This window comes from Protomyctophum bolini, assembly GCF_963924005.1.
Source record: "Protomyctophum bolini genome assembly, chromosome: 1".
In the NCBI taxonomy this organism is placed as follows: domain Eukaryota; kingdom Metazoa; phylum Chordata; class Actinopteri; order Myctophiformes; family Myctophidae; genus Protomyctophum; species Protomyctophum bolini.
The window spans coordinates 12,885,701-12,906,555 of record NC_137862.1 but is presented as its reverse complement, the minus strand read 5'-3'; the positions used below and the strand labels follow the sequence as shown (position 1 = coordinate 12,906,555).

Genomic DNA, 20,855 nt, shown 5'->3' with positions numbered 1-20,855 from the left:
TGAGTTATGTTTTATTATGATTATTATTATTATTTAAATAATCAGTAAATGTTGTTCTTACTTCACATTAGTTAATATAGTTACTAATTTCAATTTCTTGACCTTTTCCGGTTAAGGACTTCACAATAAAATAGTAGACTATGGACTACACATTATCGTAAGCAGACAACAACTATTCCACAATCTCCCAGTCCCAATGAAGCATTTAGAACATTGTGGGAGGCGACTCAAGCGACAGTCTGGCTCGCGAGACTAGTGGAATTCTAATTTCTATCCTCGACACTTCCGAGGTGGGAACCGTCCTGTGGAAGGAAACCATGTGCTTCAAGAAAATAGCCTCAGTGCTTTTTAAAGTGCTGTTGCTGGCCGCGCTACTGGTCTGGCCGGTGCGCTACTGGCTGGACAACAAGTCATATCTGATCAATGGAGAAGACGTCGCAGAACTCGCCCGGCGGTACGCAGGTGAGAGATACTGCTGCTATTACTTCAAGTTATTCTATTAGTACTTAAGTTCTAGTACTAATAGCTAGGCTACTTACTGCTGCTAGCTACTACTTGGAGTACTAATATTACTTTTTGCCTCTATGCGTTTAGCCCACTGCCACCACTATCCTGCTAAACCCTACCCCCAATACAAAATCTAGTCCTTGTTGAATTATTAGTAGATCATTTTATGAATGTTATGTTACACCACCACCTAGTGGCAAAGTGTAAGAACTACGACTTAACTTGTATCTGTCTCTTTTACTCACTGCCTGCAATTTGCAACTGTTGTAGACAAGTCTTCTAATATAAGCTTGACACCAAGCTTAAATTCCCCCTCCGCATCCATGTTTTCTGTACATTGTATTACTCCTAGTATTGTATTGCTCATCATAGCTAGTGTTGATTTATTCATTGTATGTATGTTATGTTATTGTATGTCTTTAGATGTCTTGATGAATTGAATAGATAAAAGATAAGACCACAATGGAAAAAAGACCTCAGGGCTTTCTGTGTTATCCTTTTAACATAATTGTACAATTGCATCACTGCACATTTTGCAAACTGTAGTGTTAACTCTTTCTTTCTTTCTGCAGGTCAGGATCACAACGAGGCCTTCTCCAAAGTGGTTGTTGAACTCAGGAAGAAGTATTATTATTACATTATATTATTACCGGTATACTTTGTCCCTTTAACATAGGCAAGTTGATTTGTCTAGCACATTTCAACAATAAGACAATTCAATGTGCTTTACTTAAAACATTAAGTGACAGTGGCTCAGTGGCCGCTTGGGGTTCGAGCCTGGGTTCCCCCTGTGTTAGTGTCGAAGGAGCAAGACGCTGAATCCCAGCCTAATTGCTCCCGATGAGCAGTTTTGTGCCTTGCATGGTGTATGAAAGGGGTAAATGTAATGCACAATTTCCGTAAAGTGCCTTGGATAAAGGTGCTAGTTCTGGTTCTGGGGACATAAAGCAGACCTGTCCCAGATTACCTCAGAGGTCATCAGAACATTCCAGGTGATCTACTAGTAGTACTAAAGAACTTGTACTGTACCAGGTACCCAGGTCATATTCTACCAGATGAAGACCTGCAGTGGGTGTTTGTGAATGCAGGAGGCTGGATGGGTTCCATGTGCGTCCTACACGCCTCTCTGACCGAATATGTACTACTGTTTGGTACAGCAGTGGACACTGCAGGACACTCTGGTGAGTAGTTCAAGTTACTTTTTTGCGTTTGTTTGTTACAGCTCTGTTTCTAAGTGTTAAAGATTTCCCCCTCCTTTCATATTATTTCTATAACTGCAGGTTATGGGTAGCTCACTAGCTCTTTAACAATTGTAAACTGAAATTTAATCATTGTCATCTGTATTATAAGGCAATGGGCTACATGTGTCTCTCTCAATATTCTCAATATTCAGTAGTGGATACCACAATTTGTGGTACAACTGGGTGTGTTAGCAATCTGGCTGAAACTTACTGAAACAGGTGGTGTGATTTGATGCTCGGGTAACATGTTTTAGGTGGAAGGAGCAAAAACAGAACTGTGCCAATGATTTTCCTCTGTCTTAACTGTCCTTAACCACAACATGATACAGCCTGTTCGGAACACTCAATGGTAAAGAGATAGAAGTTCACAAGAGATTTGGTATTCAACTATTCATACTGTACCAAACTTGTTTAGAATGAAATAACAGTATATAATAGGGTTTAAGTTGTTAATCGATTCGTTTATACTGTGGTGTGGAACGCCTGTGCCAATTTTTAAGTCGGTGGGGCGAACGGTTCGCTAGTTATGTGGATTTCAGACGTACGTACGTTCATACTGTATATATGAATACTCGCTTATTTGATTAATCTAAATGGTAAACAATATAATAATTGCTTAGAAAATAAGCAATAGTTGCATGCAGCCCTAGATGGCATTATGTATGCAACACTCCAGGGCGAGTAGATAAACCGTTTAACTTTTTCCGTTTAACCTTTTCCACAAGCCCAGAAATTGGCCATTTTATTCTGTGCTCTTGATTTCAGGTTAAAAACCTAAATAAATATTCACTGTGAAAAGTCAGACTATGAAAGAATGAGACATTAGTGATTTTTTTTAATTTAAATTGCATGTCAGTATGCGAATTTGCACCATGTTCGATTTAGCAACAGAGCTGCTGTGCATAAAGTAACGTATAGCGACGTTAGGATGTAAAATAGTAGGTAGCATGGATTCATAATTAAAAGGTAAAGTAAAACAACTTGTAGTTGTGCTAATATTGTGTTTTCTTTCTTTTTGCTTTGTTTTTAGGTCGATACTGGGCTGAAATCTCAGACACCATCATCACTGGAACATTCAGACAGTGGAAGGAAGGTACCACTAAAAGTGAAGTCTATTATCCAGGTAACACACACACACACACACACACACACACACACACACACACACACACAATGCTCAAGTCTGGACTAAGTCAGTTACTCCATAAATAATTTGGTCTAAGTCAAGTTTACAATTGCCTGTCATCGTATGTCACATAACTAACTGTTATTTGTATTGCAATAAAATAGTCATATTTTAAACATTTTGGGTGAAATGATTAAGAAATAGCATACCGGTATCTCTGCTGTCGGGAAGAAACCACTCAACTCCAAAATGTAAATCTTTCAGGAAATGAAATATTTACATTTTTCAGGAAATTAAGAAAACCTTATATTTTGAAACCAAAGCAATAGTGCCTCATCAAAGTTGGTGTTGTGACTTTATGTATTGTCAATTACTTTCATGAGAGGGAGAGAGCTTTTAGCAGTTTAGCAGACAGATTGAGGTCCAATGCAGTTAAGAGAGTTTGTCCAAAGCATTTTTTACTACTTTCCATTGGTTCAATATTTTCGAAACAACACACTTTTGTCTTCGGTATGACCCAGCCGGGAATCAAAACCCTGACCTCCCAGTCTCAGGGCAGACACTCTAAGCACCATTGATAAATAGCAGCCCCAATAATCCCTCTCCCCTCTCTCTGTACCAGGTGACACCATCATACACAATGGAGGCGAGGCAGCAGCAGTCCAGTGGAGCGCTGGCACGTGGATGGTGGAGTACGGAAGGGGGTTCATACCATCAACCCTGGGCTTTGCTCTTGCCGACACTTGGTCCAGCACCCAGGACTGGGTGACCTTGTACTACACCTTCAGAGTGTACCTGAAGGGAATGTGTTTGGAGGTTGCCACATCATTGATGGAGGCTGGGCTGCTCTGAATGGCTACCAATAACTACTAAGAGGAGTCGGACCCTTTGGATTTGTGTGCTACAGTACTACACCTTCAGGGTTGTATTAAGTGGGATGTGGTTGGAGATCAAGTACAATTGATATTCTATACTACCAGGACCTCTAGTACTGCTGTTTTCTATCCCACGAGGACAGTCCTCTATTACTGCTGGTTTTATATCCTACCAGGACCTCTGGTACTGCTGGTTTTGTAATTTACCAGGACCTGGTACTACTGGTTTTATATACGATCTACCAGAACTCTAGTACTACACATGTTCTATCCTACCAGGACCTTTAGGAGTGTTGGTTTTCTCTCTTATCAGGACCTCTAGTACAGCTTGTGTTCTATCCTACCAGGACCTCTAATACTCTAATCCTTGGTCTAATCCTACAAGGACACTACTGGACAGTACTGCTGGTTTTCTATCCCATCGTAGCAGGATGTTGCTTGCATTCAATGTGGTCCAATTGGTTAGCTGTAATAGTGATAGTGAGATGTTAAAATAAAGTCCTTAATGTTTTAACATGTAAAACAGGAGTCTCTCAATCTATTCTATGCTAGTTTTGGTCTCGTACGGCATGCCGTTTGTGTGTACGGCATGCCGCTTTTCATCATTTCTGAGGATTTGAAAGAAATATGAAAATTGCGGAAATGGAAATTGCGGAAATTGCGGATTTTTTCCCCCATTTTTTCATTTTTTTTAAATCCTCAAAAATGATGAAAAACGGCGCGCTATAGTATGCCGTACGATATGGGCTATAGCCCATGGTCCAAAATGATGAGAAACGAGGATAACTTTTTTTTTCAAAATGTCAAAAAACATGGGCTATAACCCATCGTTTTTGTCATTTCGTCATTTTTTTCAAATCCTCAAAAATGATGAAAAACGGCGCGCTATAGTATGCCGTACGATATGGGCTATAGCCCACGGTCCAAAATGATGAGAAACGAGGATAACTTTTTTTTTCAAAATTTCAAAAAACATGGGCTATAACCCATCGCTTTTTTTTCTTCATTTTTTCATTTTTTTCAAATCCTCAAAAATGATGAAAAACGGCGTGCTATAGTATGCCGTACTATAGACGTCTATAGATATATATATGGTCAAGAAGGTTTCGTCTTTCTTTCTAACTTTATTTCTTTCTTTCTAACTTTGGATTCCTAGAATCTAGGAATCCAAAGTTAGAAAGCAATGTTGGTGTTTTGGTTATCTAGGACCTAGATAACCAAAACACCAACATTGCTTTTCTAGGACGAATAAGTATTGGTATTTTAAGAACTGGCGGTCGCCATCTTGAAAAAAACACATTTAGGGTGGTCAAACTTTGGTAAACTTTTAGTATGTTATTTAGGACACCTAATACAAAATAAATCTGTTGAGAAACCTTTTGTTAAAAAATGTTTTAGGGTCAAACCATATTTTTAACCGCCTTTTTACCTCGTGAACAAGACCGACCCTGAGAAACTTAAACTCCTTCACCTGGGGTAAAGCCTCATTCCCTACCTGGACTGCACAATCCACCGGTTTCCTGCTGAGAACCATGGCCTCATACTTTCTTTAAATTTTAAAAACCATCATAGTCATAACTTGCGTTATTACAGGTATAATAAACATAATATGGATGTGATGCAGGATAAACCTATGCCAATTGTTGTTCATTCATTGATTTGTTGTCAAAACAAATGAATGTGATAGTATTGACCCTTTTTTCATTAAGGTTAATTATCAGAACAGTTACAAATAACAGAACAAATAAACGCAGTTAAAGGTAGAGTAAGTGATTTCACTCAAAAAACCTTATGTTTCGTTTTTGGCTGTGGGACCTAAGGTTTTTTGACCCCCAGGGGTTAACTGGGGACAGGGAGGAACTCCTTATATGGTCAGCACACTCTATAGTAGAGAGGATTATCACAACAAAACAAAAAAATAAGTGATATTTGAATTAAGTGAAATCACTTACTCTACCTATAACGTGTGAAAATGATGTAAATTCCTTGCAACACTGATGGCCACGCCCCTTTTCCATGTTTTGCGACGTGTGCCCCCACTTTACGGCAAGCAAAAGACACTTGCTCCGCTCCGTTTTTCTGACACGCCAGGCAGAAGAAACTCACTCTCACACAGCGAGGCGGAGAGGCAGCAACATGGACCCAAACACCACAATCCTTCGAGTCAAAAGGAAGCGGGGGACCGACCCCGCCGACGCGTTGCTGCTGGCATGTAAGCGTATCCGTCCTGAGAGCACCACGTCTCAGAGCCCGGCGGAGACGATACCGGAGCCCAATGAAGCCGAGGTGGAGAACTCCGTGTTCACACTGGTGGCAACGGTGGCAACACAGGTGAGAGACGGAGGCCCGTTGATATTAGCTCCCCTACAAAGAAGTCACCGGGGACACGTTAGTGACGTCACACACCCTCGGATCCTGTTGTGTAAAGCGCTAAACGCAACGATGCTACTGTTACATTTTCAACTTAAGTTGTTTGAAGATGTATTAGACAACTCTAACCTCCACGGGGTTAACATACAGCACAGTTCAAGGACCCCTGTGTGGGTCTGACTGAAGCATTTCCCCCTAGACGAGGATTTGTTGTGACGGCATTGGCGATTCCTTGGTGTTGTTGGGTGTTAGCTAAAGCTAGCATAGCAGATATGAAGTCTTATTTACCAAATGTACGGCTAAATGATTGCGTACGCAAACGCGCAGTCGACGCCGTCTGTTTCGTGGTAAGCTAACTAGTTTTAGGTAGCGCGTTGAATTCATTAAATAAATGAATCGAATGAAAATGCAGAAGCATTCCTGCCACAGTTAGCCGCTGAGAGCTAATGGACGACGTCATTATCATGCCATCTATTCAGAATGTCACTTCAGCTCTCGTCATTGCACAGCCAGCGTGTCCTAGTAGCTCTGCTCTGGTCCATAGCTCCTGCTAACGCTGTGGTGTTCAACCCTTTTCACCAAGGCCCATTATTTATTTGGCATTTGAGCCACGGACATCATCTGGGGACCACTTGGAACCCCCTCAAGGACCACTGGTGGTCGTGGTCCCCTGACCACAGTTGGTTGAGAACCACTGTACTAATGCCACGGACCAAAGCTAGCTGCAATTTGCAACTCTAGATTTTTTAAATAATGGGATGAATCTAGAGTTGCAATACCCTCCATTCATCCAATCTGCTTTTGTGATCTGCTTGTATTAAACAACGTTAAACTCACCAACATTGCAGCTGTAGGGCAAGCTTGAATTATCCTTTCAATCTGCCAAGCTTTTGTTTCATAAAAATCACACCTGTGTGAACCAAGTGGTGCAATCCCCCCCCCCCCCCCCCTCCTCTCTCTCTCTCTCTCTCTCTCTCTCTCTCATTAGAGACACAGCACTACCCCTCTCTCTGTTTCTGGCGCCCCCTTCTGGTATAAATAAGTAACTACTCAGGCTCACGGACACAGGTACACAGGTACACACACAGGTAGGTACATGGACAAAGCTGGATGTAGAAGTGGTTGCACCACTTAAAAAAAATCCACTGTGGACATGTTATGAGCTTGAAAGTCAAGAAATTCTCTGCAGGTGATACTTTTTCTAAGTGTTGGAGTTTGGAAGCATGTCGAAGTCACTGATCGGCCCTGCAATTTATTGCATTTATTATGTAATGGAGTAAAAGTGCAATATTTGCCTCTGAAATGTAGTGGAGTAGAAGTAAAGGTACTGTAAATTAAAATACAAATACCTTGTACCTATATACGGCAATAAAAGCTAAATATATAGATTTTATGTGCTATGGACGGATGGAGGCAGACTTATTTTTATTTATTTTTTACTTTTTTTACCCTGTCATTTCCTGTTTATTAATCGCCTAGCAACCGAGAGCTATTCTTATATGGTGGTGGAGAGCAAGATCTAACTGAATCAATAAAACCCTAAACAGTCACCCTTGACAGGGAATGAGTTGAGGGGTAATTATACATAAGGTTGGGGTTGTATTTTGATGGTCTGGCTCCATTCAGACTGGGTATGTTGTGACATTTCATATCTCTCATCTCCAGGATGCTCCGGTTCAGACACAGGTCCGTGAGGCTCTGGCTCGGCCCCGTGTGGCCCATGCCCTGCGTCCCTCTGCTGCAAGCTCCCACCGGGTCCTCGGGGACCTACGGAGTGCCAAATGGAGCACTCGGCGAGAAGAACGCTACCGAATCCTCTCCAGCCACCGTGCGGGGCTGTCGAGCTCCGCAGCGCGGCAGAACCCCCAGGAAGACTCCTCCGAGAGGGCAGATGAGACGGAGCGGGATGGTAAAGAGCTGGAGAAATGCTGGGGACTTGGGGACGTGCAAGTGGTTGACCTTGTACACGAGGATGAAGAGGACCAGAACAAAGCTCCTGGCAAGGTGAGTTAATTGAATGTGTCACTTTCCATACTATGGTAGCTTGGTTCAGCGTCTATCTGCTATCCAATATAAAGTAAAACTCTTCCCCTGTCATTTTGGTGTGTCCACAGACCTTGTCCTCAGACCCAGAGGAGATCCTGTGCAACAACGTGAAGATGCTGAGAGAGTGTCTGAGTGTGTCCACAGAGCAACAAGGGACGGAGCACCGGGAGCAGGAGGACGAATACGTCTACGACCTTTACTATCAGGAAACGGCCACACCCGGCTGGATCCAGGACATCCTGTCCGTCAGGGCCTACGCAGACGAGGGAGAACTGGTGTGTGGATGGGCTGGATGATGGATGGACAGACAGATGAATGAGTGACGGCGTTGAGAATTGGAGTGAGTGAGTGTGTGTATATGGGGGAGTGAGCAAATTGATGGGTGAAGTAGTGAGCAGACATGGAAAACGGTGGTTAGTGATCACCCAGAATCGGTGAATGTGGGCCTGGTCATAGACTAGGGCTGGGCGATATGACTTCAAATTAGATTTGAAACTTTGGCACGTATTATAAGTAATGAACAATACAAAAATTGCTGAACTACAAGTTCACAACGCGTCGTGATGGGATGCGATTTGAGCTTGTAGATATAGGCTATTTTCACGATTTGTGCACACCACCATTGTACAACAAAGTATAATGCAGGGTTAACCTGCATTATACCTTTAATCATAAAGTGCTTGATTATTCAGTTATACAAGTTTTTGGTTCTAAATCTGTTTAAATATATTTTTTATTAAATGTCCAGCTGCCCTATTGGACTTTTTCATTAAGGTGTGCATTGCTTGATGCTATACTTATGGAACATGGCAACAATATCAGGTTCAGCTCGAGGTTTTAGTTTGTATCTTTTCTATCACAGGTTCCTGACCAGGTGGTTCATGAAGAGGAGGTGTATGAGGACGAGGATGATGAGAATGAGGAAGGCAACTGGAGGAACGAATACCCAGATGAGAGTGACGGAGACAGCGACAGAGAGGAGCGCTACGGTGGTATGTCCAGTTTTGTGACAGTTTGCATATATTAATCTTGGTTTTCGTCAGTAAAAAAAATCAGTTTTAGTCGACGAAATGAACAGTGCTCTGGCCTCCTGTGTGGCAGGTTACTGGGAGGAGGAGCACTCCTACAGCAGGAGGAGCTTCGAGTGCTATCAGAGGGAGGTGGTGACCGAGCTGAGTCGCAACGGGGAAGAGGAAGATGACGACGACGCAGACCGCGCTTCTGACTGAGCCATACACTGTAATGATTGGTTCAACATACCTGTAGCTGTAGGGAGGATATCGTCGCCGTCATGTGGAAACCCTGTGCGTTACTTTTCATAAAATGTGGGGGGAAAGAATCGTTTCCAATGTAGTTATTATTTAGTCACAAGCTCTTGTTAATGCTTTTCATTGGTTCAATATTTATAAAAAAAAAGTAAACTCCAAATCACTTGACCGCTTTCACTTCAATTATATTAAAAAATATCAGATGTACAAGATATTAGTGTGCTGCACTGCGATGCATTTTGAGCTTACGTGGCCCAAATCTCTAGTGTTTATAAAATATAAAGACACATATTTTAAATAGTGCCACATTGTGATCTGTTGTGAGCTTGTAGAGCTGCATTTGACAAATTGGAGCATTCTTCTTGCAAAGAAAAAAAATAGAAATTTGGAGATACACGGTTTCTGACTGACGGCAACAATATTGTTATTTCTGGAAGGGCCTGGCTTTTTTTTTTACTGTGGAGTGAATATGTGTGGGTGTTTGTTCCAAAGTGGATGTGCGTCAGAAATTTTGCACATTAGCGTGGTATGCCTTGTATGCTTTGTGCAGTTAACACTTACGTTTGTGAGACATGTCAATGCGTTTGCATTTTAGGGTGTTTGCATTTTGTGCATGTTTTTTTTCCTTGTGTGGGCGTGTGTGTGTGTGTGCGCGCGTGTTTTTGTTTCAACATTCCTGATTGTGCTCACGAATGCCTGTGAAGTTCCTTTTTTTGTAAATATGTAGATGTGTATAAAAAAGCTTTCAAAATAAATGTAAAACATCTAAAACTGTGACATTATTTAATGAGGTGGGAAATGTAACGGTATTGTCAAAATGTTTGTATTTATTGATAAACTGTAAATTAGAACATACAGTAGATCAGGGATACTCAAATAGATTTACCTGTGGGCCACATTACAAAAATGGCAAGGGGCCAGGGGCCAGTAGATAAAATTACGACATTAATGATACTTGATAACTTCTCTCTTTCAATTGCTTTATTTTCGCAAAATGTATCAAAGTACAATGTGCAAATAAATAAATGTGTTACATTTTCTTGCATAAACACAAAGAGCTGTTTCCATAACTGCACAAATTATTGCACATAACATGAGTAGCTGTTATAACATAATAACATAACATGACCTTTTTCATGAAAAAAAAAGAGTAGTGATATGGCTGACTGAGTAAAATAAAACAATCTACCTGAAAATAGATAGCTATAAGTGAAGAGCAATTTCCGCAATTACCATTTCCGCAATTTAAATTTCCGCAATTTCCATTTCCGCAATTTCCTCAATTTCCATTTTGGAAAAAAAAGTTCGCCTCGTTTCTCATCATTTTGGACCATGGGCTATAGCCCATATCGTACGGCATACTATAGCGCGCCGTTTTTCATCATTTTTGACGATTTGAAAAAAATTACGAAATGACAAAAACGATGGGTTATAGCCCATGTTTTTTGAAATTTTGAAAAAAAAAGTTAGCCTCGTTTCTCATCATTTTGGACCATGGGCTATAGCCCATATCGTACGGCATACTATAGCGCACCGTTTTTCATCAATTTTGAGGATTTGAAAAAAATGACGAAATGACAAAAACGATGGGTTATAGCCCATGTTTTTTGAATTTTTGAAAAAAAAAGTTAGCCTCGTTTCTCATCATTTTGGACCGTGGGCTATAGCCCATATCGTACGGCATACTATAGCGCGCCGTTTTTCATCATTTTTGACGATTTGAAAAAAATGACGAAATGACAAAAACGATGGGTTATAGCCCATGTTTTTTGAAATTTTGAAAAAAAAAGTTAGCCTCGTTTCTCATCATTTTGGACCGTGGGCTATAGCCCATATCGTACGGCATACTATAGCGCGCCGTTTTTCATCATTTTTGAGGATTTGAAAAAAATGACGAAATGACAAAAACGATGGGTTATAGCCCATGTTTTTTTAAATTTTGAAAAAAAAAGTTAGCCTCGTTTCTCATCATTTTGGACCGTGGGCTATAGCCCATATCGTACGGCATACTATAGCGCGCCGTTTTTCATCATTTTTGAGGATTTTAAAAAAATGACGAAATGACAAAAACGATGGGTTATAGCCCATGTTTTTTGAAATTTTGAAAAAAAAAGTTAGCCTCGTTTCTCATCATTTTGGACCATGGGCTATAGCCCATATCGTACGGCATACTATAGCGCGCCGTTTTTCATCATTTTTGACGATTTAAAAAAAATGACGAAATGACAAAAACGATGGGTTATAGCCCATGTTTTTTGAAATTTTGAAAAAAAAAGTTAGCCTCGTTTCTCATCATTTTGGACCGTGGGCTATAGCCCATATCGTACGGCATACTATAGCGCGCCGTTTTTCATCATTTTTGAGGATTTAAAAAAATTGACAAAATGACAAAAACGATGGGTTATAGCCCATGTTTTTTGAAATTTTGAAAAAAACAGTTAGCCTCGTTTCTCATCATTTTGGACCGTGGGCTATAGCCCATATCGTACGGCATACTATAGCGCGCCGTTTTTCATCATTTTTGAGGATTTGAAAAAAATGACGAAATGACAAAAACGATGGTTTATAGCCCATGTTTTTTGAAATTTTGAAAAAAAAAGTTATCCTCGTTTCTCATCATTTTGGACCATGGGCTATAGCCCATATCGTACGGCATACTATAGCGCACCGTTTTTCATCAATTTTGAGGATTTTAAAAAAATGACGAAATGACAAAAACGATGGGTTATAGCCCATGTTTTTTTTATTTTAGAAAAAAAAAGTTAGCCTCGTTTCTCATCATTTTGGACCATGGGCTATAGCCCATATCGTACGGCATACTATAGCGCGCCGTTTTTCATCATTTTTGACGATTAAAAAAAAATGACGAAATGACAAAAACGATGGGTTATAGCCCATGTTTTTTGAAATTTTGAAAAAAAAAGTTAGCCTCGTTTCTCATCATTTTGGACCGTGGGCTATAGCCCATATCGTACGGCATACTATAGCGCGCCGTTTTTCATCATTTTTGAGGATTTGAAAAAAATGACGAAATGACAAAAACGATGGGTTATAGCCCATGTTTTTTGAAATTTTGAAAAAAAAAGTTATCCTCGTTTCTCATCATTTTGGACCATGGGCTATAGCCCATATCGTACGGCATACTATAGCGCACCGTTTTTCATCAATTTTGAGGATTTAAAAAAAATGATGAAATGACAAAAACGATGGGTTATAGCCCATGTTTTTTTAATTTTAGAAAAAAAAAGTTAGCCTCGTTTCTCATCATTTTGGACCATGGGCTATAGCCCATATCGTACGGCATACTATAGCGCGCCGTTTTTCATCATTTTTGACGATTAAAAAAAAATGACGAAATGACAAAAACGATGGGTTATAGCCCATGTTTTTTGAAATTTTGAAAAAAAAAGTTAGCCTCGTTTCTCATCATTTTGGACCGTGGGCTATAGCCCATATCGTACGGCATACTATAGCGCGCCGTTTTTCATCATTTTTGAGGATTTGAAAAAAATGACGAAATGACAAAAACGATGGGTTATAGCCCATGTTTTTTGAAATTTTGAAAAAAAAAGTTAGCCTCGTTTCTCATCATTTTGGACCGTGGGCTATAGCCCATATCGTACGGCATACTATAGCGCGCCGTTTTTCATCATTTTTGAGGATTTTAAAAAAATGACGAAATGACAAAAACGATGGGTTATAGCCCATGTTTTTTGAAATTTTGAAAAAAAAAAGTTAGCCTCGTTTCTCATCATTTTGGACCGTGGGCTATAGCCCATATCGTACGGCATACTATAGCGCGCCGTTTTTCATCATTTTTGAGGATTTGAAAAAATTGACAAAATGACAAAAACGATGGGTTATAGCCCATGTTTTTTGAAATTTTGAAAAAAACAGTTAGCCTCGTTTCTCATCATTTTGGACCGTGGGCTATAGCCCATATCGTACGGCATACTATAGCGCGCCGTTTTTCATCATTTTTGAGGATTTGAAAAAAATGACGAAATGACAAAAACGATGGGTTATAGCCCATGTTTTTTGAAATTTTGAAAAAAAAAGTTAGCCTCGTTTCTCATCATTTTGGACCGTGGGCTATAGCCCATATCGTACGGCATACTATAGCGCGCCGTTTTTCATCATTTTTGAGGATTTGAAAAAAATGACGAAATGACAAAAACGATGGGTTATAGCCCATGTTTTTTTAAATTTTGAAAAAAAAAGTTAGCCTCGTTTCTCATCATTTTGGACCGTGGGCTATAGCCCATATCGTACGGCATACTATAGCGCGCCGTTTTTCATCATTTTTGAGGATTTTAAAAAAATGACGAAATGACAAAAACGATGGGTTATAGCCCATGTTTTTTGAAATTTTGAAAAAAAAAGTTAGCCTCGTTTCTCATCATTTTGGACCATGGGCTATAGCCCATATCGTACGGCATACTATAGCGCGCCGTTTTTCATCATTTTTGACGATTTAAAAAAAATGACGAAATGACAAAAACGATGGGTTATAGCCCATGTTTTTTGAAATTTTGAAAAAAAAAGTTAGCCTCGTTTCTCATCATTTTGGACCGTGGGCTATAGCCCATATCGTACGGCATACTATAGCGCGCCGTTTTTCATCATTTTTGAGGATTTGAAAAAATTGACAAAATGACAAAAACGATGGGTTATAGCCCATGTTTTTTGAAATTTTGAAAAAAACAGTTAGCCTCGTTTCTCATCATTTTGGACCGTGGGCTATAGCCCATATCGTACGGCATACTATAGCGCGCCGTTTTTCATCATTTTTGAGGATTTGAAAAAAATGACGAAATGACAAAAACGATGGGTTATAGCCCATGTTTTTTGAAATTTTGAAAAAAAAAGTTATCCTCGTTTCTCATCATTTTGGACCATGGGCTATAGCCCATATCGTACGGCATACTATAGCGCACCGTTTTTCATCAATTTTGAGGATTTTTAAAAAATGACGAAATGACAAAAACGATGGGTTATAGCCCATGTTTTTTTAATTTTAGAAAAAAAAAGTTAGCCTCGTTTCTCATCATTTTGGACCATGGGCTATAGCCCATATCGTACGGCATACTATAGCGCGCCGTTTTTCATCATTTTTGACGATTAAAAAAAAATGACGAAATGACAAAAACGATGGGTTATAGCCCATGTTTTTTGAAATTTTGAAAAAAAAAGTTAGCCTCGTTTCTCATCATTTTGGACCGTGGGCTATAGCCCATATCGTACGGCATACTATAGCGCGCCGTTTTTCATCATTTTTGAGGATTTGAAAAAAATGACGAAATGACAAAAACGATGGGTTATAGCCCATGTTTTTTGAAATTTTGAAAAAAAAAGTTAGCCTCGTTTCTCATCATTTTGGACCATGGGCTATAGCCCATATCGTACGGCATACTATAGCGCGCCGTTTTTCATAATTTTTGACGATTTAAAAAAAATGACGAAATGACAAAAACGATGGGTTATAGCCCATGTTTTTTGAAATTTTGAAAAAAAAAGTTATCCTCGTTTCTCATCATTTTGGACCATGGGCTATAGCCCATATCGTACGGCATACTATAGCGCACCGTTTTTCATCAATTTTGAGGATTTGAAAAAAATGACGAAATGACAAAAACGATGGGTTATAGCCCATGTTTTTTTAATTTTTGAAAAAAAAAGTTAGCCTCGTTTCTCATCATTTTGGACCATGGGCTATAGCCCATATCGTACGGCATACTATAGCGCGCCGTTTTTCATCATTTTTGACGATTAAAAAAAAATGACGACATGACAAAAACGATGGGTTATAGCCCATGTTTTTTGAAATTTTGAAAAAAACAGTTAGCCTCGTTTCTCATCATTTTGGACTGTGGGCTATAGCCCATATCGTACGGCATACTATAGCGCGCCGTTTTTCATCATTTTTGACGATTAAAAAAAAATGACGAAATGACAAAAACGATGGGTTATAGCCCATGTTTTTTGAAATTTTGAAAAAAAAAGTTAGCCTCGTTTCTCATCATTTTGGACCGTGGGCTATAGCCCATATCGTACGGCATACTATAGCGCGCCGTTTTTCATCATTTTTGAGGATTTGAAAAAAATGACGAAATGACAAAAACGATGGGTTATAGCCCATGTTTTTTGAAATTTTGAAAAAAAAAGTTAGCCTCGTTTCTCATCATTTTGGACCATGGGCTATAGCCCATATCGTACGGCATACTATAGCGCGCCGTTTTTCATCATTTTTGAGGATTTGAAAAAAATGACGAAATGACAAAAACGATGGGTTATAGCCCATGTTTTTTGAAATTTTGAAAAAAACAGTTAGCCTCGTTTCTCATCATTTTGGACCGTGGGCTATAGCCCATATCGTACGGCATACTATAGCGCGCCGTTTTTCATCATTTTTGACGATTTGAAAAAAATGACGAAATGACAAAAACGATGGGTTATAGCCCATGTTTTTTGAAATTTTGAAAAAAAAAGTTAGCCTCGTTTCTCATCATTTTGGACCGTGGGCTATAGCCCATATCGTACGGCATACTATAGCGCGCCGTTTTTCATCATTTTTGAGGATTTGAAAAAAATGACGAAATGACAAAAACGATGGGTTATAGCCCATGTTTTTTTAAATTTTGAAAAAAAAAGTTAGCCTCGTTTCTCATCATTTTGGACCGTGGGCTATAGCCCATATCGTACGGCATACTATAGCGCGCCGTTTTTCATCATTTTTGAGGATTTTAAAAAAATGACGAAATGACAAAAACGATGGGTTATAGCCCATGTTTTTTGAAATTTTGAAAAAAAAAGTTAGCCTCGTTTCTCATCATTTTGGACCATGGGCTATAGCCCATATCGTACGGCATACTATAGCGCGCCGTTTTTCATCATTTTTGACGATTTAAAAAAAATGACGAAATGACAAAAACGATGGGTTATAGCCCATGTTTTTTGAAATTTTGAAAAAAAAAGTTAGCCTCGTTTCTCATCATTTTGGACCGTGGGCTATAGCCCATATCGTACGGCATACTATAGCGCGCCGTTTTTCATCATTTTTGAGGATTTGAAAAAATTGACAAAATGACAAAAACGATGGGTTATAGCCCATGTTTTTTGAAATTTTGAAAAAAACAGTTAGCCTCGTTTCTCATCATTTTGGACCGTGGGCTATAGCCCATATCGTACGGCATACTATAGCGCGCCGTTTTTCATCATTTTTGAGGATTTGAAAAAAATGACGAAATGATAAAAACGATGGGTTATAGCCCATGTTTTTTCAAATTTTGAAAAAAAAAGTTATCCTCGTTTCTCATCATTTTGGACCATGGGCTATAGCCCATATCGTACGGCATACTATAGCGCACCGTTTTTCATCAATTTTGAGGATTTTAAAAAAATGACGAAATGACAAAAACGATGGGTTATAGCCCATGTTTTTTTAATTTTAGAAAAAAAAAGTTAGCCTCGTTTCTCATCATTTTGGACCATGGGCTATAGCCCATATCGTACGGCATACTATAGCGCGCCGTTTTTCATCATTTTTGACGATTAAAAAAAAATGACGAAATGACAAAAACGATGGGTTATAGCCCATGTTTTTTGAAATTTTGAAAAAAAAAGTTAGCCTCGTTTCTCATCATTTTGGACCGTGGGCTATAGCCCATATCGTACGGCATACTATAGCGCGCCGTTTTTCATCATTTTTGAGGATTTGAAAAAAATGACGAAATGACAAAAACGATGGGTTATAGCCCATGTTTTTTGAAATTTTGAAAAAAAAAGTTAGCCTCGTTTCTCATCATTTTGGACCATGGGCTATAGCCCATATCGTACGGCATACTATAGCGCGCCGTTTTTCATAATTTTTGACGATTTAAAAAAAATGACGAAATGACAAAAACGATGGGTTATAGCCCATGTTTTTTGAAATTTTGAAAAAAAAAGTTATCCTCGTTTCTCATCATTTTGGACCATGGGCTATAGCCCATATCGTACGGCATACTATAGCGCACCGTTTTTCATCAATTTTGAGGATTTGAAAAAAATGACGAAATGACAAAAACGATGGGTTATAGCCCATGTTTTTTTAATTTTTGAAAAAAAAAGTTAGCCTCGTTTCTCATCATTTTGGACCATGGGCTATAGCCCATATCGTACGGCATACTATAGCGCGCCGTTTTTCATCATTTTTGACGATTAAAAAAAAATGACGACATGACAAAAACGATGGGTTATAGCCCATGTTTTTTGAAATTTTGAAAAAAACAGTTAGCCTCGTTTCTCATCATTTTGGACTGTGGGCTATAGCCCATATCGTACGGCATACTATAGCGCGCCGTTTTTCATCATTTTTGACGATTAAAAAAAAATGACGAAATGACAAAAACGATGGGTTATAGCCCATGTTTTTTGAAATTTTGAAAAAAAAAGTTAGCCTCGTTTCTCATCATTTTGGACCGTGGGCTATAGCCCATATCGTACGGCATACTATAGCGCGCCGTTTTTCATCATTTTTGAGGATTTGAAAAAAATGACGAAATGACAAAAACGATGGGTTATAGCCCATGTTTTTTGAAATTTTGAAAAAAAAAGTTAGCCTCGTTTCTCATCATTTTGGACCATGGGCTATAGCCCATATCGTACGGCATACTATAGCGCGCCGTTTTTCATAATTTTTGACGATTTAAAAAAAATGACGAAATGACAAAAACGATGGGTTATAGCCCATGTTTTTTGAAATTTTGAAAAAAAAAGTTATCCTCGTTTCTCATCATTTTGGACCATGGGCTATAGCCCATATCGTACGGCATACTATAGCGCACCGTTTTTCATCAATTTTGAGGATTTGAAAAAAATGACGAAATGACAAAAACGATGGGTTATAGCCCATGTTTTTTTAATTTTTGAAAAAAAAAGTTAGCCTCGTTTCTCATCATTTTGGACCATGGGCTATAGCCCATATCGTACGGCATACTATAGCGCGCCGTTTTTCATCATTTTTGACGATTAAAAAAAAATGACGACATGACAAAAACGATGGGTTATAGCCCATGTTTTTTGAAATTTTGAAAAAAACAGTTAGCCTCGTTTCTCATCATTTTGGACTGTGGGCTATAGCCCATATCGTACGGCATACTATAGCGCGCCGTTTTTCATCATTTTTGAGGATTTGAAAAAAATGACGAAATGACAAAAACGATGGGTTATAGCCCATGTTTTTTGAAATTTTGAAAAAAAAAGTTATCCTCGTTTCTCATCATTTTGGACCATGGGCTATAGCCCATATCGTACGGCATACTATAGCGCACCGTTTTTCATCAATTTTGAGGATTTTAAAAAAATGACGAAATGACAAAAACGATGGGTTATAGCCCATGTTTTTTTAATTTTAGAAAAAAAAAGTTAGCCTCGTTTCTCATCATTTTGGACCATGGGCTATAGCCCATATCGTACGGCATACTATAGCGCGCCGTTTTTCATCATTTTTGACGATTAAAAAAAAATGACGAAATGACAAAAACGATGGGTTATAGCCCATGTTTTTTGAAATTTTGAAAAAAAAAGTTAGCCTCGTTTCTCATCATTTTGGACCGTGGGCTATAGCCCATATCGTACGGCATACTATAGCGCGCCGTTTTTCATCATTTTTGAGGATTTGAAAAAAATGACGAAATGACAAAAACGATGGGTTATAGCTAGAGATGCACCGATCGATCGGCCTCCCGATCGATCGGGCCCGATCACGTCATTTTCAAAAGATCGGGATCGGGGAAAAAATATCGGGAAATATTTATTTATTAAATATTTTTTATTTTTATTTTTATTAAATCATTTCATAATTGTATTTAACGTTACAGAAGAAACGTGACCATCTATAAGTCTTAAAGTCATCCTCCCGAGTCTTTTGTTTTGTTTTTTAATACAGATTGGTTCATAATAACAACAAAACATCCTCCTCTGAGTCGAAACAGCCTCTTGCTGCTGCTCCTAGGAAAACTTGTTGCACGACAGTGACGTTGGCCCTAAACAGCAGATCTGCAAGCTCACAAAGAGTTGCTTTCGCAACGCGCTGTGATCTTGTAGATTTGCTATTGGGCGACGAATGGCGACGTTCGTGTAACTTGCGTGGCTAGTAGGCTAATAGCAGAAAGCTAACGACAACAAGCGGCAGCGGCTGCACTGAAACAACCGACGCTTAAAGCGACTTTTAAAAAGAAGGAACCACAGAGAGAGAGAGAGAGATGATGAGGAGAATCCAGCCCTCGTAAAGACCACTCGGTGGAATAATTATTGATCGTCATACACAGAGACACACACAGCGGAGTAACCTCGAATCAACAGGCTTCTAAGCACCGTCTTGTTCAGATCTGCTTCTGCATCTGCACTCGCTGTTTGAGTGCTAAAAAGGGAGAGAGAGAGCAAAAACAACTCGTTGTTGTTGCTCTGTCCACCCGGAGCAGGAGAAGAACATTCCGTCTGAAAAGTCCCAACAAAATACTCTATGTCCAATCCATGACTGTAGATAGAAACCCTTCTTCTAATAATATAAGCATAATATCTCATGCAGAGATCTTTATTGTAAACTTTTGTAAATGTTTCTGTGCGACACGGAATCCCTCCTCTCCCCAGTGAGCTCTCCTCTCCTCCCTGCATGTGCTGCGACTCTGCACCACGTGTGAGCGCATAGGTGCATTATTTTTCCCTTGAACATAATGATGAGGCACATTAAAATAGCAATATAAGGTTTTTTTTCCCCCTTTAAATAATGAAAAGGCAGAAATGTCTAATAAAATAATATATGCTAAAAAAAGAATAAAAGATAATGCTATAAATAAACTTTTTGAGTGGTGCAAGCCAGTCCCTTGGACTTATGTGTGTGGGTGCCTGCCTGGCTGGCTGGGTATGAGCATGAAAACAGCATGGTTGTTTTTCACCACCTGTGTGCAACCTAACACACGCACACAAACACATGCCCATATTAACTGTATATGATGATTTCGTGTGTGCCAGTACAGTACAGTAGAGGGTACAGTAGAGGGACCGGCACACAGTAACTCTGTCATTTCTCAACCGTTTCGGACACGGGGTGGCAGTTCGGAACCGTTTTAGTCCCTTTTTTTTTCTTACTGCATTGCCAAAATGTATCTGATCGGGAAGAATTATCGGAAATGATCGGAATTGTATCGGGAGCAAAAAAAAGTGATCGGATCGGGAAATATCGGGATCGGCAGATACTCAAACTCAAATGATCGGGATCGGATCGGGAGCAAAAAAACGTGATCGGTGCATCTCTAGTTATAGCCCATGTTTTTTGAAATTTTGAAAAAAAAAGTTAGCCTCGTTTCTCATCATTTTGGACCATGGGCTATAGCCCATATCGTACGGCATACTATAGCGCGCCGTTTTTCATAATTTTTGA

At 39.3% G+C, this 20,855-nt stretch overlaps 2 protein-coding genes across 2 annotated transcripts; both read left to right on the top strand.

Moving 5' to 3' along the window:
• Positions 1-148: 148 nt before the first annotated feature.
• On the top strand, positions 149-4,266 carry sigmar1 (sigma non-opioid intracellular receptor 1). Its single transcript, XM_080767525.1, has 5 exons — positions 149-462; positions 1,080-1,131; positions 1,540-1,688; positions 2,779-2,871; positions 3,497-4,266. Exons 1-5 carry the CDS (start codon positions 318-320, stop codon positions 3,724-3,726), a joined length of 669 nt encoding a protein of 222 aa, XP_080623651.1. The 5' UTR covers positions 149-317; the 3' UTR covers positions 3,727-4,266.
• A 1,562-nt stretch (positions 4,267-5,828) lies between these two features.
• On the top strand, positions 5,829-10,454 carry slc7a6os (solute carrier family 7 member 6 opposite strand). The gene is made up of 5 exons (XM_080771548.1): positions 5,829-6,080; positions 7,785-8,123; positions 8,234-8,440; positions 9,028-9,157; positions 9,267-10,454. Exons 1-5 carry the CDS (start codon positions 5,886-5,888, stop codon positions 9,392-9,394), a joined length of 999 nt encoding a protein of 332 aa, XP_080627674.1. The 5' UTR covers positions 5,829-5,885; the 3' UTR covers positions 9,395-10,454.
• Positions 10,455-20,855: the final 10,401 nt, after the last annotated feature.